Consider the following 15,332-nt stretch of genomic DNA (forward strand, 5'->3'; position numbering starts at 1 on the left):
TATAACTAAATGACTGAAAGAACCATGAAGTACATTTTTATAAAAACATGTGCCATTAATGAGAAAAATAAACAGGTAAAAGTCATTACTACAAAAAAAAAATTGCAAACGGTAACTCAGTGATAGAGTGCAAACAATTATCATTAAAAACTTTTAAAATTAAATTACGGTAAAATAAATTGATATTAGGATAGGAATACGCTCTACTTGTCAAGACTATCGTATGATATTCGAAGTGCCTAACTATATTTGTTTATATATCTATGCGAAGCTAATAGACTAGGCAGGCAGTGGTAACACCGATTCCCGTCAGATCATCGATGTTAAACGCTGTCGGGTTTGGCTTGCATGGGTGACCTTCCGGGTCTACCAAGCATTGTTGGCAAGCAGGGTGCACACAGGTCTTGTGATGCCAATTGAGGAGCTACTTGACTGAGAAGTAGTGGCTGCGGTCACGAAAGCTGACAACTGCCAGGAACCCAGGAGAGCTGTTTGCTGAACACATGCCCCACCGTATCAAAATCCGGTGATGCCTGTCTGCCAAGGATGACATGCTGATACATCGGTACCGTTAGACCTTCTGAGGCCTGTTTCTGACGGAGTTTCACATCTATAAGAAGCTTTTATGGGGATTAAGCGCATCCGAAGACAGTAAATACTTGGCGAAATCAGAAAGTTGAATATTTTTTATACACCTAAGCGATCGTGACGTAATAAATTATTATGCAGAAAAAGTATTTCCTAGAACAGTCCCTTTGCCAACTGTGAGTTTCTCAGCAGCTATTCGCTAAATGAGGAAGCGTCAGATGACCAGTCCGAAGGTCCAGAATTCAGTTATGAGTCAGTGCTAATATTTTTTTCTGGCGCTTGTCACTTGTTGCACCTCTGACAAAGATTTGTGTGTGTGTGTGTGTGTGTGTGTGTGTGTGTGTGTGTGTGTTTGTTTTACTTGAGGCTGCTTGTGAAGTTCTACTTTCAAGAATATTAGCGTCGTTAGGATTATTTTTAAAATGCAAGCATGGAATTTCTCGAAAGAAGAGGAGTTACACAGTTAAAACTTTCTCGCAAGATAGTAACTGTGTACCGGACTGGGATTCGAACCTGCGACCTTGCCTTTCACAAGTGTTGCTCTTACCGACTAAACTATTCACGCACGACTCACGAACCACTCTCACAGCTTCACCTCCGCCGATACCTCTCTCGCACTTCCATTCTGGATTCGATCACCTAGTCTGTGGCCGAGCTATTCCTCCCAAGTATCGTCTCTTCCAGGAGTGCTAGTCTCACAAGATATCCAAGAGCACTTCTGTGAATTTTGGAAAGTAGAAGTCAGGTGCTGGCAGAAGTGAAGCTATGTGGGCGGATCGGGAGTCGTGCGCGGATAGATCAGTTAGTAAGAGCATCGCCCGCGAACCGCATGGTGCCGGGTTCGAATTCCGGTATGGCACACAGTTTTAATCCGCTAAGAAGATTTAAAACAGCGGGCACTCCGGAGCAGAGTGAAAGATAAATTCTGGAAGTTGCAATGTTGTAGTAATTTCGATTATTAATTGATAAGTTCTAGTTCATACCAGTTTTCATCATCGCTGATAAGGCTTCTCTCACATTGGTTGAGAAAATTGTCCATATAGAAGGTCAGTATATAGTTGAAAATAGCCGCCTTGCTTTTCGATAGCTTCACGAAGATCCAGATATGATAATTCTAGTGTGTTTGATTTGTTTCATGGCTCGTTAAAGTAGCGATAGTTAAACTACCCGAAACATGTCATTACATTCATATCTCCTGTGTCACCTCATTCCTCGGAAAGTAGTTGTGGAAGCCTACTGGAGTTGTCGCATTCTCGTAAGGCTCGTGGATAAAACAATGAAACAAAGCTCTCCCATTGTTTTTTAGAGCTGTATTACAGGGTGTCACAGGAGGAATGCTCAGTACACAGGGATATGATAGGAACGACCATTCGAAGCAAACAAGTCCAGTAAACAAGGGCTCTAAAATGCATACCTTAAAAGCTACGAGCACATCATCACCATCTTCGCTGCTGTGAAACACATTTCTTCTACTGAGCAAGTGCTCATAGCTCTTCAGGTATGTATTTTAGAGCACATATTTACGAGACTTCTTTGCACCAATGATCATTCCTGTGATATCCCTGAATATTGACCATTTCTCCTGGGTCACCCAGCGTACGTGTTCGAAAAAAGAATCGCGTCAACACCAGCTTTCTTTTATTTAAAACTATAAAGTAATCCATTGCTCATTTCGAGTGTGCCTTGAAGACGCAAATTTATTGTAGGACAAGGATTCGAAACTTAACTATTTAGGCCATACGAGCACGCTGCCACTTAAGATTTGTTCCTGTTTTTCCGAACAAATAGACAGATGTTCCTCTTTCAGAAATAGCACTACCAGGTGATGCGGTGTGATGGAAAACAGTGGAGTACGTTGACATCGTGATGCACATTAACTGAAGTAAATTCACTAAAGTGGCATTTAAATGTTGTCACACATGTTCGCACTGTTTCCGAGCACTACTAGCAGTGCTTCGCCCACGGAGTATGTGGAAATAGCGCCACTGGTAGGAACGGTGGACGAAGTGTGTGTGGAAATTTGTTGGAGTGACGTTTTTCGAATAGTCTGAGATCCAGGTTCTAATCTCGGACTAACATAAAATTTTATTAATTACAACATTATTATTGCACTGCAGGCTCAGCGTTTCAGAACAAATTTCGCTGCTATCATTACATTCACTGCATTTCGTCCCCACTGATTGCATATATCTCATGTCAGTGCATTTAATTAATCTTGTTCGTTGTTAGCTGATACTTTGCATACGCTACACTTACGTGCGAGTGGCTATATATGTGGAATAAAACGCTTCTTTCCCTTTTGGAATACCGTAGGTAGACTCCTAGTACCAGACAGTATGACTCCAAATCGTCGTTCTTTATTTCGCTGCCTTTCCAAGGGTGACATGATTTCTATATAGTGCATGCGTACCTCCTGCATGTATCAGTGACTTTCATGGATTCTGAAGCTGTTTTTGCGTGGAGCTTGTTTTCAATTGCTTAAGACTCCTAGAGTAATTACGTCATTACGCGTTTTCATGCAAAAATTTTGATACATGATTTTGTATTTCTGTGTGTCTTGGGTATTGTTTCACTCGAGAATAAGCCGCAACTTGAAACTGATCGCAGCATTAACGTAAATGAAGTCTGAGAATTGCAGAAGGTTGTCCCGGAGCTAACAGGAGCATACCCGTCTCACAAAATTATCTGAAACTACATCTTCCAGTCACATTAACATCACCACCGCCTATGCTTGACGTCATCTACATCTACATCCATACTCCACAAGCCACCTGACGGTGTGTGGCGGAGGGTACCTTGAGTACCTCTATCGGTTCTCCCTTCTATTCCAGTCTCGTATTGTTTGTGGAAAGAAGGATTGTCGGTATGCTTCTGTGTGGGCTCTAATCTCTCTGATTTTATCCTCATGGTCTCTTCGCGAGATATACGTAAGAAGGATCAATGTACTGCTTGATTCTTTGGAGAAGGTGTGTTCTCGAAACTTTAACAAAAGCCCGTACCGAGCTACTGAGCGTGTCTCCTGCAGAGTCTTCCACTGGAGTCTATCAATCATCTCCGTAACGCTTTCGCGATTGCTAAATGATCCTGTAACGAAGCGCGCTGCTCTCCGTTGGATCTTCTCTATCTATTCTATCAACCCTATCTGGTACGGATCCCACACTGCTGAGCAGTATTCAAGCAGTGGGCGAACAAGCGTACTGTAACCTACTTCCTTTGTTTTCGGATTGCATTTCCTTAGGATTCTTCCAATGAATCTGTCTGGCATCTGCTTTACCAACGATCAACTTTATATGATCATTCCATTTTAAATCACTCCTAATGCGTACTCCCAGATAATTTATGGAATTAACTGCTTCCAGTTGCTGACCTGCAATTTTGTAGCTAAATGATAAGGGATCTATCTTTCTATGTATTCGCAGCACATTACACTTGTCTACATTGAGATTGAATTGCCATTCCCTGCACCATGCGTCAATTCGCTGCAGATCCTCCTGCATTTCAGTACAATTTTCCATTGTTACAACCTCTTGATACACCACAGCATCGTGCAATAACCAATGACGGACGGCAAATGGCATCATTAGCAGTGAATGATACGTAAAGAGTATTGCGGGGGGGGGGGGGGGGGGGGAGACGAGGAAAAGCAGTGCAGTTTTTGTCGTAGTGAGGGAACGGAGCCATTTATGTCCCATCCAAAAGGGCATGATCATCATCTGTCGGGCCAAGGGTGGAGGCATTTCCGAATCGACTAAGTTTGTAACCTGTTTTCGTGCCAGCATGGTTAAAGTATACCGTGCATAGCAAAATGGCGCTATCCAAAACTGGCGCCGAGGTAACTGTGGTGCCCCAAGGGCCATCGAATACGGGGGTGAATAACGGCTGGGGAGATGTGTACGGGCGAACAGACGTGCCACTGTTGGGCAACTGACCACCCAGATGAAGCAAGGGGCTACCAACAGTATCTTCGCAACGACCGTTTAGCGAACATTGCTGCCTATGGGTCTCCGCAGCAGGCGCTCGGTTCATACATTCATGCTGACTGCTGCTCATCGGCGACGATGGCTGGAATGTGCACGCCAGTACCGCCAATGGACGTCCACTGAGTGGCGACAGGTGACCTTTTGAGATCAATCACTTTTTATGCTCAACTGGACAGACGACCGTTGGTGTGTACGACGTGAAATGTATGAAAACAAACACCCAGCAAAAATTATCAGGAAGTTTCAGGCCGGAGGAGGGAGCTTTATTGTCTTAGGAATGTTTTCGTAGCATTCTCGTGGCGATTAAGTCATTCTTGAAGGCACAATGGATCAACGCAAATATGCATCTATCCTTGGGGACTGCGTCCGCTCGTACATGAGATTTGCTTTTCCTCGGTACGATAGCATCAACCAGTAGGACAATACAACGTGTCACAAAATACGTGCGTTGTTCGGAGAGCAACAGGATGAGTTTATCCTACTCCCTTGGCCACCAACTCACCTGTCGAGAATCTGAGAGATCACCTCGATCGGGCTCTAGGCGACGTGGATCCTTAACCGAGAAACAGAGTGCAGCTGGCCGTGTCACAGGAGTCGGCATGGCTCCACGTTCCCGTCGATACCTTCCAGAATATCATTGACACTCTTTCTGCACGTCTCGCAGCAGTCCGCGCTGCAAAAGGTTGTTATTCAGGCTTTCGGCAGTGACAGATAACAATCCTAGGACTGGCCAGAGAACGAACCCCAGACCTTCGGATTCATAGTCTGGCGAGGAGCCGCTGAAGGAAAAATAATACCCTCGATTTCGTAGTCCTGCAGAAGTTTGCAAATGAGCACACAGACGACTAGCGCATATTAGTACAGTACCTTATTGTCTCGCAGGTATGTACAGCGTTGCATTTTCTTTCTTCGCTGTAAGTCCGATGTAACGTTATTTTCACACATATTTTGATATGCTTGCTTTTGTGACGGCTCCCAAACCCAAGGTCCTCGGCGGAACTTTTGGGGAAGCCACCACAAATTGTGGAATAGTAGATAGTGACCAGGATGTAGCTATGTCTGTTGGCCGAAAAATAATTGACAAGAATTGCGCCAGCTAGAATTAAGACATAACTTATCTTTATTTCGGACGAAACGTGCACCAGTAATAAAAGTCCAAGTAATATCCAAGAGTGATCCGTGTACTGAGCCTAGTCGAATACAATAGCAAATATCACACTGCAATGGCTCCGCTATAAACTCCACGAAAGGCTAGCAATAGACAATCGACAATAGACTGTCCGTCTCGGGGCCAGCGCTCCTCCTTATATGCAAAAGGCAGAGGGCGGTGCGGACCCGAGCTCAGCCATGTGGCGCGACCTCTTCCGCCGGCGGTAGACGCCGACGGCAGCGACAGGAACTGTGGCCAGCGATGTCACGGTCAGGGCGCGCGTGCGCGAGTTGGTTGGTTGGGTCCGTGGATACAACACTTACTTTTTCGTGTATAGTTTGTGGAGAGGAGTCCAGTTTCATGGCTATGTTGTGCGCACATAAGGACTATATATTGCCCTAGTTCTAAATCAGCCAACCAGATATATGTTACATAGCGTGTGCACTGTGTTTAGCCCTTCTTTGGCCGCAAGCTCGCGTGTTGTCGGTTTGCACTGCGCCAAAAGTTGTATGTACCGAAGTACTTAACGATAGTGTCGTCTTTGTAATGAGGAAGCTTGATCATTTAGCGGCTGCCTCTCATAACAGCAAATGGGGACAGACACTGCAAATTATAGCTCCCAGAAACCGTGGTCGGAGCGAGGAGGGTGCCGGAAGCTAGCCAGAAGCTTCACTAAGAGGCGAGGCGGGGAGAGAGAGGCCTGTATCGACCCACTCTGCCAGAAAATGCGATCAAGCGGGCCAGGCATCCGGGGGCAAATCAGCATTTCCTGCCAGCGCCACAGGTGGACGGGGACACGGTCGCGACACAACAGAAGACACTCAAATCCTTCGGTCATGTTAGGCATGAATCGGTTTTACGAGCGTCAGTTGTTTAACAAGAGTAGTGTCTGTTCTGATTTAGTTAGAGCGGTGACGTAAGGTTGTGAGTACCTACATATCTTTTTTTAAGGAAAAAAGGGTGAGAGTTGCGCATGTATGTCGCTAGGAAGAGGAAGACAAGGAAGTGGAGAAGATTCAAGAAGAGAATTTGAAATACTGTACTGGGGGAAAGCGTCGTGGAAAGTGTATTTTGGCGAAAAATGTGAACAGATCGCTGCAGGGACGTTTTTGTTCCCCGTCGGTCTGGAAACTTGTCGGACTAAAAAGTTTCTGAATAAATAAAAAAGCCGATGTTAACTTAGTAAATGAGGATGGCTGAACCTTTTGCCTTTCCTATTCCTACTTCACGTAAGAGTAGGTTCGAAGAGGAGGGAAAGTGGTTCACGTTTCTTATGTTCTACACAACAGTCTTGGTGCGATAGATAACCTAAGGTATATTCTAAGACAAACAGGATAGCTTTGACACTGTGAGTCGTTGCTGGCTGATTTATCTGCAATAATTTATACACTGCTAGTGCCACATTAGGCTCGGACGGACAGCGAGTGAAAGTACAGCTGACGCCTATCCAATGAGAATTTTGCTGCTTCGCGGGACGCCCTTCCGTAGTGAAGCGATCGCGTTCTGTCTGGTTTCGTTGTCTAGGGGCTGGGATACGTAGTTGCCGCATTACAGGCCAAATATAGCTGAGTCTACAGTATACGATAAGAATACACACATGAGTCGAATAGTCGAAGGTTTCTGTCACTCGGCAATTGCGAATTATGAAAGTAACATATCAATTTATAAATGAAAGATTGCAATTAAATAAGATCTGCAGGTACTATCTTAACGGCTTTAAATGATGAGTACGGTAGTAGAAGTACTTCTGAGAATGCGGTATATTTCTGCGAGGTCCAGCAATTAAATAAAATATAAGTTGAATAACAGGGAGACAATAGATTCCTACAGCACGTAATTAGTTATGAACAACAACACAGCCCGCGAGATATTCACTTCTAAACGAGTACTACGTCTTCACTGTAGAAGCCACGGAAATCTCACAAGTGCACAAGTCGGCACTCCAAAGTATTTCTATCTGCCGCGACCACGCGCATACCGCTCCCCACTCTCCCAAGTGTCTCTCGCGACCGTCCGTCCACCCCGCCGTCGCGTCCCGCACCTCCCGTGTCTTCTCCTGTGCGACTTGCCCCGTACTGTCCAGCACTCTTCACCCGAACTCGCTTCCATCCAGTCTCCCCATTCACGAGCGCTGTGACTGGCTAGAGCGCTCGCACCATGTCTTCATGCCAACGCGCCCACACAAACATAATGAAACACATTCGAAGTACTGGATTTACATTTAAATAACTTGAAATCATGTAAATATTCCTATGGCTCGACCATAAACACGCTCTAACACACATTATTAGATACATAAACAAATTAAATAAACATATATCAAAGGAATAGAACAAAAGGTGGGTCAGTAGCCTAATGGCTCTGTGCTTTCTATAACACAGTAAATATTTAACCAATTTCTTCATGAATAGTATATATCGGATATAAACAAAGACATAGATGAATAAATATATTTATAAGCAGGCTGCTACCGTTTTTTCGTGTAACTTGGAGTACTTATGGCCTGACGCGATCGATAGTAACCGGCCACTTTGACCTCCAATAACTTATGTATTATTCAAGTTACATGCCTGTAATTCATACCAATTTAGGTTTACACTATTAGCTTTCTAAAGACACAGCGATTGACAAAATCGGATGAAGCGTTTATATTTTGGAATTTCGTTGCTGGGTGTTACTTGTATAATTTACCGTGATATACTAAACTTCCAACTAATAAAGATATTGAAAATCTGATTACACCATCAGAATCGTCGTGCAAATAGTAGTAATGTACATGTTTCTTTTTGTGGTATCATGATTCATCTGGCTCCTATTAATTTCTATACGAACTGTGAAATGTCTGCCATTAAGGTTTCACAAAGTCCGCCATCTTTGGCTCTCCCAGCGCACAGCGTCACTAAGGAATTCCCAGCCATGTGCTCGATGGACCACGCGCTGGGGTTACCCCTGTCGTCCGGCCAACGCTCCGCACCACACGTTTGCTGTCGGGCCCCGGCCGGCCGAGCGGCCCGTGCGGCCACTGCTTCCTCCGAACTTATATCAGGGCGCGACGACTCGCCTGTTACCTCACAATTATCGTGACTGGAAGACTAAGTAGGTTGAAAAAAAAAGGGGGGGGGGGGAAGAGAGCACTGGCAGAGAGGAACTTCTTAATACATACGGGTTGTTGTGAAAAACTTACACACAACAAGCAGTGTATGTTTAATAAGAAGGACGTGACCCAGTTATTAGCTAATAACGTAACGGTTCTGTGTTGCAGGAAGGAATTGGCGCTGACTACTGCCTGGCATGAGGCAATTGTATCGGCGACTATTGCAGCAGCCTGGGTGTTTGCCTTGATGGGAGGCTGGCTGACTGGTAAGTACGGAGCAACTCATTATCCAGGGGTTGGACAAAATAATATCGACTCACATGTAATGACAGTGGTTCAATAAAGCTTGTCGTATACTCCCACCCTGTGGTATTGAAGCGTGCCATCTAGTCGATGAATGTGTGCACATCAATCTCTTGCTAGCAGTGACAGTCGTGTCAGAACTTCATTAGGGCTGATTCTTCAGATATACAAAGAGGCATCGTTGTTGGAGACGGTCTTGCGCACTGGCGTGGTGATACGACACTGGACTGGCATTCGGGAGGACCATCGTGATATTTACGTTTCCCTCAATTTCGCAAAATGGCTTAAGGCAAATGCAATGCCGGTATGATTCCTTTAAAAGAGCAAAAAAAAAAAAAAAGCTCTGAGCACTATGGGACCTAACATCGAAGGTCATCAGTCCCCTAGAACTTACAGCTACTTAAACCTAACTAACCTAAGTACATCACACACCCATGCCCGAGGCAGGATTCGAACCTGCGACCGTAGCGGTCGCGCGGTTCCACACTGAAGCGCCTAGAACCGCTTGGCCACTCCGGCCGGCCTTAAAAGAGCACCTATGAAAGTAAGCTACAGAGACCTAAAGACGAAGCTGAATGATAGACGCAGGAAGACTGTGAAGTGAATTATGGCCAGAAAATACAAGACAGTAACATGAGACGAACACACATGTACGGCAAGTTTATGAAGAACTACTCGGAGGAACTGCATGTGGAAACATTCACGATAGAGCGGCTATTTAAAAACTTATATATGTGGTATCTGTTCTTTCGGACATGGCAAGGGCACGTCATCAGTAGTGTGGATAGGTTGGAAATTTGGTTTGGTCAGAAACCGTGTCAGGATAGCCGAGGCAGTCACGGCGACCGTTCACCAGAAACGGAAAAAATCCGGGTTATAGTCCCGGTTCGGCACAAATTTTCAAGTTTCCCAATTGATTAAACTAAATTCCCACTAGCAGCTAATGTCGTTATTCCAGAACAGTTGATTACACCATGCAGTACCTCTGGTAGCACGAATCGTCGATCACATTATTCCAGAGAAATGGAGAACAATGTTTACTTTCCCAGTGTTGGGTTCAGTGATGTTGTGGGCTGCTATGTCTGGTCCACTTGTTGTCCCGTATGGGCGGTTACGCATGTAGCCTGGGTGACGGTCTTCATCCAATGCTGCAAACTGTGTTTCAAAGTGAACGATCTATGTGCTAAGACTATTCTGCTAACAGTGCTGGAATTGTGAGAGACACGCATGATGAATATGATGGAGGCCCTCCCACTTTCTAGATCCGAATATGATTGAGCCTCTGTAGGTTATATCGGAGGACACGTTGCACAGTCGATTTCGTCCTCCAAGGACATATTCGAAAATGGCACCCACTTTGCACGAGAAGTATCTATTCCTCTGAATGTTCAGAGTTTTACGCATTATCCATTCTACGACATATACAATCTGTTGTTCATGCCAAAGGAGACCAGCAGCATACTAATCAATCTTCTTTTTATCTTCCATAGGTGTCCTTACTACGTCCAATCCCTGTATCTGTGCAATGAACAGTAAGAGAGCTGTACCACGTGCACTTTCCTGCCAGCATATTCTTTCAATCTGAAAGATGTCAACCTCCTTGTGAGCAGCACCAGCAGTGTGGATCATTCGTTATATTACGAGATTTTTAAGTAGAACTGAGTCACTTATTTAGTTTTGTCTTTGTGCTTCCAAAGTTTAATTTTTAAATTCTCGTGTGTTCGTGCATACATGAGGCATGGACTCAACTATATGTATAACATAGATTTACACCGTCCTTAGCGCCGTTGTCGACAAATTTAGTATGAATAGGAACTGAGAATGCTGTGTTCAGATGAGTGCTGAATTGGAGTCCCTTAGTTCACAGCTCCAAGCAGTGTTGCTTCAGACATGCAGCCTGATGCTGTTCCCCGTGGGTATTGTTGCGGAGGGGGGGGGGGGGGGGCGAGGCTGGATGGTGGTATCCAAAGGACGCCCACCACATCTTTTAACGTCTCCCGACAGTTCTCTGCTTTGTTCAGCCCAGTTACTGCCCGCGCAGGATTTGTCTCTCTACCTGTGGTCAAGCGAGAGGTCGAGTCCAAGGTGTAACAGGCAACGAAAGACTTTTAAGGAAACCTACCTGAGAAACAGATTTCAGGCGTGTCTGTGGCTGATAATGACCGTGAGACAACTGTAGACGTTTGCCCTATCAGGGAGTGGCTCTCAGCCTGCAAGAAATTGGTACGGTGTATACAAATGGTGAGATTTTCGGTGTTCGAGAGTTCCAGTGGTAGGTGCTTGATGGAGCCCCTTAGGGGTATGAGTGCCAAGGAGGGAAATAAATCCAGTGTACATTCTATGTGTATCCCAGGTATGGAACAGGTCCTTCTGGATGCCATGACGAGCATAGGTCGCAACCAGTTGCTGTTGACGGCTCATATTTATTGGTACAAACGATACGTACCGCTTCGGATCGTAAGAGATTCTCTCTGATTTTCGGCGGCTAACTGAAGTGGTGAAAACAGCCAGTCTTGCGTCGAAGATGAAGGCGAACCTCACTATCTGCAGCATAGTTGACATGATCAATCGTGGAATTTTGCTACAGAGCTAAGTAGGGGATCTGAATCAGTGGTACAAACGGTTCTAAGAGTGTGTGGGCTGCAGATTTCTTGACTTGATTCACAGGACGAGAGACGTCGGTATCCGCTTAATGCATTAATAGAACAAGAGTCCACTGGGGGTTGGAGGGGGGGGGGGTGTCTCCGGAACTTCAAACAGGGATACGGTGTCAATGGGAGCAAGTCAAAAACAGGATGAGAGTAGACCTGGAAAACATCAGCATTATAACTGTAAATTGTTGTAGCTGTGTTGTCAAAAAATCATAGATCCAAGCTCTCGTAGAAAGCACTGTAACAGAAATTGTCATAGGTAGTGAAAGCTGGCTAAAGCCGGAGATAAGTGGAGCTGAACTTCCTACGAACGATGTAACGGCGTCCAGAAATGATTATCTAAATTCAGCGGGTGATGGCGTGTTCATTACCGTTATTAGTAGTTTATCATGTAGTGAAATTGAAGTAGAAAGTTGCTGTGAGCTAGCACTGGTGGAAGTTATAAAGCCAAAACCGAAACGACTCAGTTTTTAATATGTTCAAGGAAAATTTTAGTTTTATTTTCAAATCGTGCCTGACTCGTACAAATATAGTTGGCAGAGACTTCTAACCACCCTCGGTATGTTGGTAAAAATACGAATTTAATTCGGTGGTAGGCGTAAAACTTCATCTGAAACTGTACCAAATGTTTTCTCGTAAAATTATTTTGAGTTCAGGAACCAACACGAAGTTTAAATGGTTGCGATAATATATTAGTACTCATACCAGCCAACAGCCCTAAGCAAATACAAATCGTCAAGATGGATAAGGGAATTAGTTACCATAATGTCGCTGTAGCGAGATTGAATGCCGGAACATTCAAACCTGCCAAAAAAAATCTGTTTATAAAAGCTGACAAAAATTCGCTTGACGGCTTCCTAAGTCAGTGCCGGCCGGTGTGGCCGAGCGGTTCTAGGCGCTTCAGTCTGGAACCGCGCGACCGCTACGGTCGCAGGTTCGAGTCCTGCCTCGGGCATGGATGTATGTGATGTCCTTAGGTTAGTTAGCCTTAAGTAGTTCTAAGTTCTAGAGGACTGATGACCTAGACGGAACAGATCCCCTATGGTACACGAAGCTCATCAGGATACAGTTGCAGAAGTAACGAAAAAAGCATGTCAGATTTAATAGAACGCAGGATCTACCAGATTGGCGATGGTTAACAGATGCTCGAAACGTGGTGCTGAATTCAATGCTAGATAATTTTAGTAGTTCCCAGTAGTAGCAGCAAGACACAATCAATACCTTCACTGCGCGATAACAGTGGTGGTGTTACCAACCATTGCGCCATTATAACGGTGTTACTAAACATGATTTTCCGCCAATGTCTCTCCAATGATGATGATGATGATGATGATGATGATGATGATGATGATGTAAATACTGCAGAATTCGAATCACAGCCAGCTGCCAACATGAGAAATTTAGAATCGGATCTCTCTTCCATAGCGAAGAAATTTGTCACTTAATAAACGAGTCTCCCGGTCCAGATTGTATACCAATTAGGTTTCTTCGAGTATGCTGATGACTTTTCCCCGTTTCAGCAGTAATATACACTCCTGGAAATTGAAATAAGAACACCGTGAATTCATTGTCCCAGGAAGGGGAAACTTTATTGACACATTCCTGGGGTCAGATACATCACATGATCACACTGACAGAACCACAGGCACATGGACACAGGCAACAGAGCATGCACAATGTCGGCACTAGTACAGTGTATATCCACCTTTCGCAGCAATGCAGGCTGCTATTCTCCCATGGAGACGATCGTAGAGGTGCTGGATGTAGTCCTGTGGAACGGCTTGCCATGCCATTTCCACCTGGCGCCTCAGTTGGACCAGCGTTCGTGCTGGACGTGCAGACCGCGTGAGACGACGCTTCATCCAGTCCCAAACATGCTCAATGGGGGACAGATCCGGAGATCTTGCTGGCCAGGGTAGTTGACTTACACCTTCTAGAGCACGTTGGGTGGCACGGGATACATGCGGACGTGCATTGTCCTGTTGGAACAGCAAGTTCCCTTGCCGGTCTAGGAATGGTAGAACGATGGGTTCGATGACGGTTTGGATGTACCGTGCACTATTCAGTGTCCCCCCGACGATCACCAGTGGTGTACGGCCAGTGTAGGAGATCGCTCCCCACACCATGATGCCGGGTGTTGGCCCTGTGTGCCTCGGTCGTATGCAGTCCTGATTGTGGCGCTCACCTGCACGGCGCCAAACACGCATACGACCATCATTGGCACCAAGGCAGAAGCGACTCTCATCGCTGAAGACGACACGTCTCCATTCGTCCCTCCATTCACGCCTATCGCGACACCACTGGAGGCAGGCTGCACGACGTTGGGGCGTGAGCGGAAGACGGCCTAACGGTGTGCGGGACCGTAGCCCAGCTTCATGGAGACGGTTGCGAATGGTCCTCGCCGATACCCCAGGAGCAACAGTGTCCCTAATTTGCTGGGAAGTGGCGGTGCGGTCCCCTACGGCACTGCGTAGGATCCTACGGTCTTGGCGTGCATCCGTGCGTCGCTGCGGTCCGGTCCCAGGTCGACGGGCACGTGCACCTTCCGCCGACCACTGGCGACAACATCGATGTACTGTGGAGACCTCACGCCCCACGTGTTGATCAATTCGGCGGTACGTCCACCCGGCCTCCCGCATGCCCACTATACGCCCTCGCTCAAAGTCCGTCAACTGCACATACGGTTCACGTCCACGCTGTCGCGGCATGCTACCAGTGTTAAAGACTGCGATGGAGCTCCGTATGCCACGGCAAACTGGCTGACACTGACAGCGGCGGTGCACAAACGCTGCGCAGCTAGCGCCATTCGACGGCCAACACCGCGGTTCCTGGTGTGTCCGCTGTGCCGTGCGTGTGATCATTGCTTGTACAGCCCTCTGGCAGTGTCCGGAGCAAGTATGGTGGGTCTGACACACCGGTGTCAATGTGTTCTTTTTTCCATTTCCAGGAGTGTACAATACCTGTCTAATGGCTGGAGAGTTGCACAGGTCACACCAACACACCAGAATTTAAATGGAATAAATCTGCTAATTTGTAGACTCATATCACCAAGAAAATTATCTACTGACATGAAACCATCACGTATTCTGCAAATATCGTCCATGTGAAAAACAACTGGCTGTCTGTTCACATGAAGTAATGAGTGCTATTGGTAGGACATCTCAAGCTGATACCATATTCATAGATTTTCAAACAGCTTTTTGACTCCCTTCCTCGCAAGCGGTTGCCAATCAAACTACGTGCCTGTGGAGTATCGTCTCAATTGTGCGACTGGATTCGTAATTTCCTGTCAGAGACGTCACATGGCATAATAATAGACGAGAGGTCATCTAGTGAAACTGAAGATACAGCTGGGATTTCCCAAGGTCAGAGGCCCTGTGCTTTTCTTAATATACATGAACGATTTAGGAGACATGTCATCACCTCTCTCAGATATTATCTTTTTGCGTCGTTTAAATTAATCAGAACATCAAAATGATTTAGACAAGTTATCTGTATGGTACGGAAAGTGGCAATTGACCCTGAACAAAAAGGTATAAGATCATCCACGTACATACATATTCTAA

The 15,332-nt window shown here is 45.6% G+C and overlaps 1 protein-coding gene across 2 annotated transcripts in view; it reads left to right on the forward strand.

The window, feature by feature from the left end:
• Positions 1–15,332, forward strand: part of LOC124723009 (proton myo-inositol cotransporter-like) — a 542,759-nt gene that overhangs the window by 162,801 nt on the left and 364,626 nt on the right. For both annotated transcript variants that reach the window (XR_007006479.1, XM_047248185.1), the window contains exon 2: positions 8,981–9,078. Coding sequence is in view for 1 of the 2 variants with exons in the window: in XM_047248185.1 (XP_047104141.1) it covers positions 8,981–9,078 (98 nt within the window). In the remaining variant the exon portion in view is untranslated. The remainder of the gene's footprint in view (positions 1–8,980; positions 9,079–15,332) is intronic.

Source organism: Schistocerca piceifrons, chromosome X, assembly GCF_021461385.2.
Source record: "Schistocerca piceifrons isolate TAMUIC-IGC-003096 chromosome X, iqSchPice1.1, whole genome shotgun sequence".
NCBI classification, from domain to species: domain Eukaryota; kingdom Metazoa; phylum Arthropoda; class Insecta; order Orthoptera; family Acrididae; genus Schistocerca; species Schistocerca piceifrons.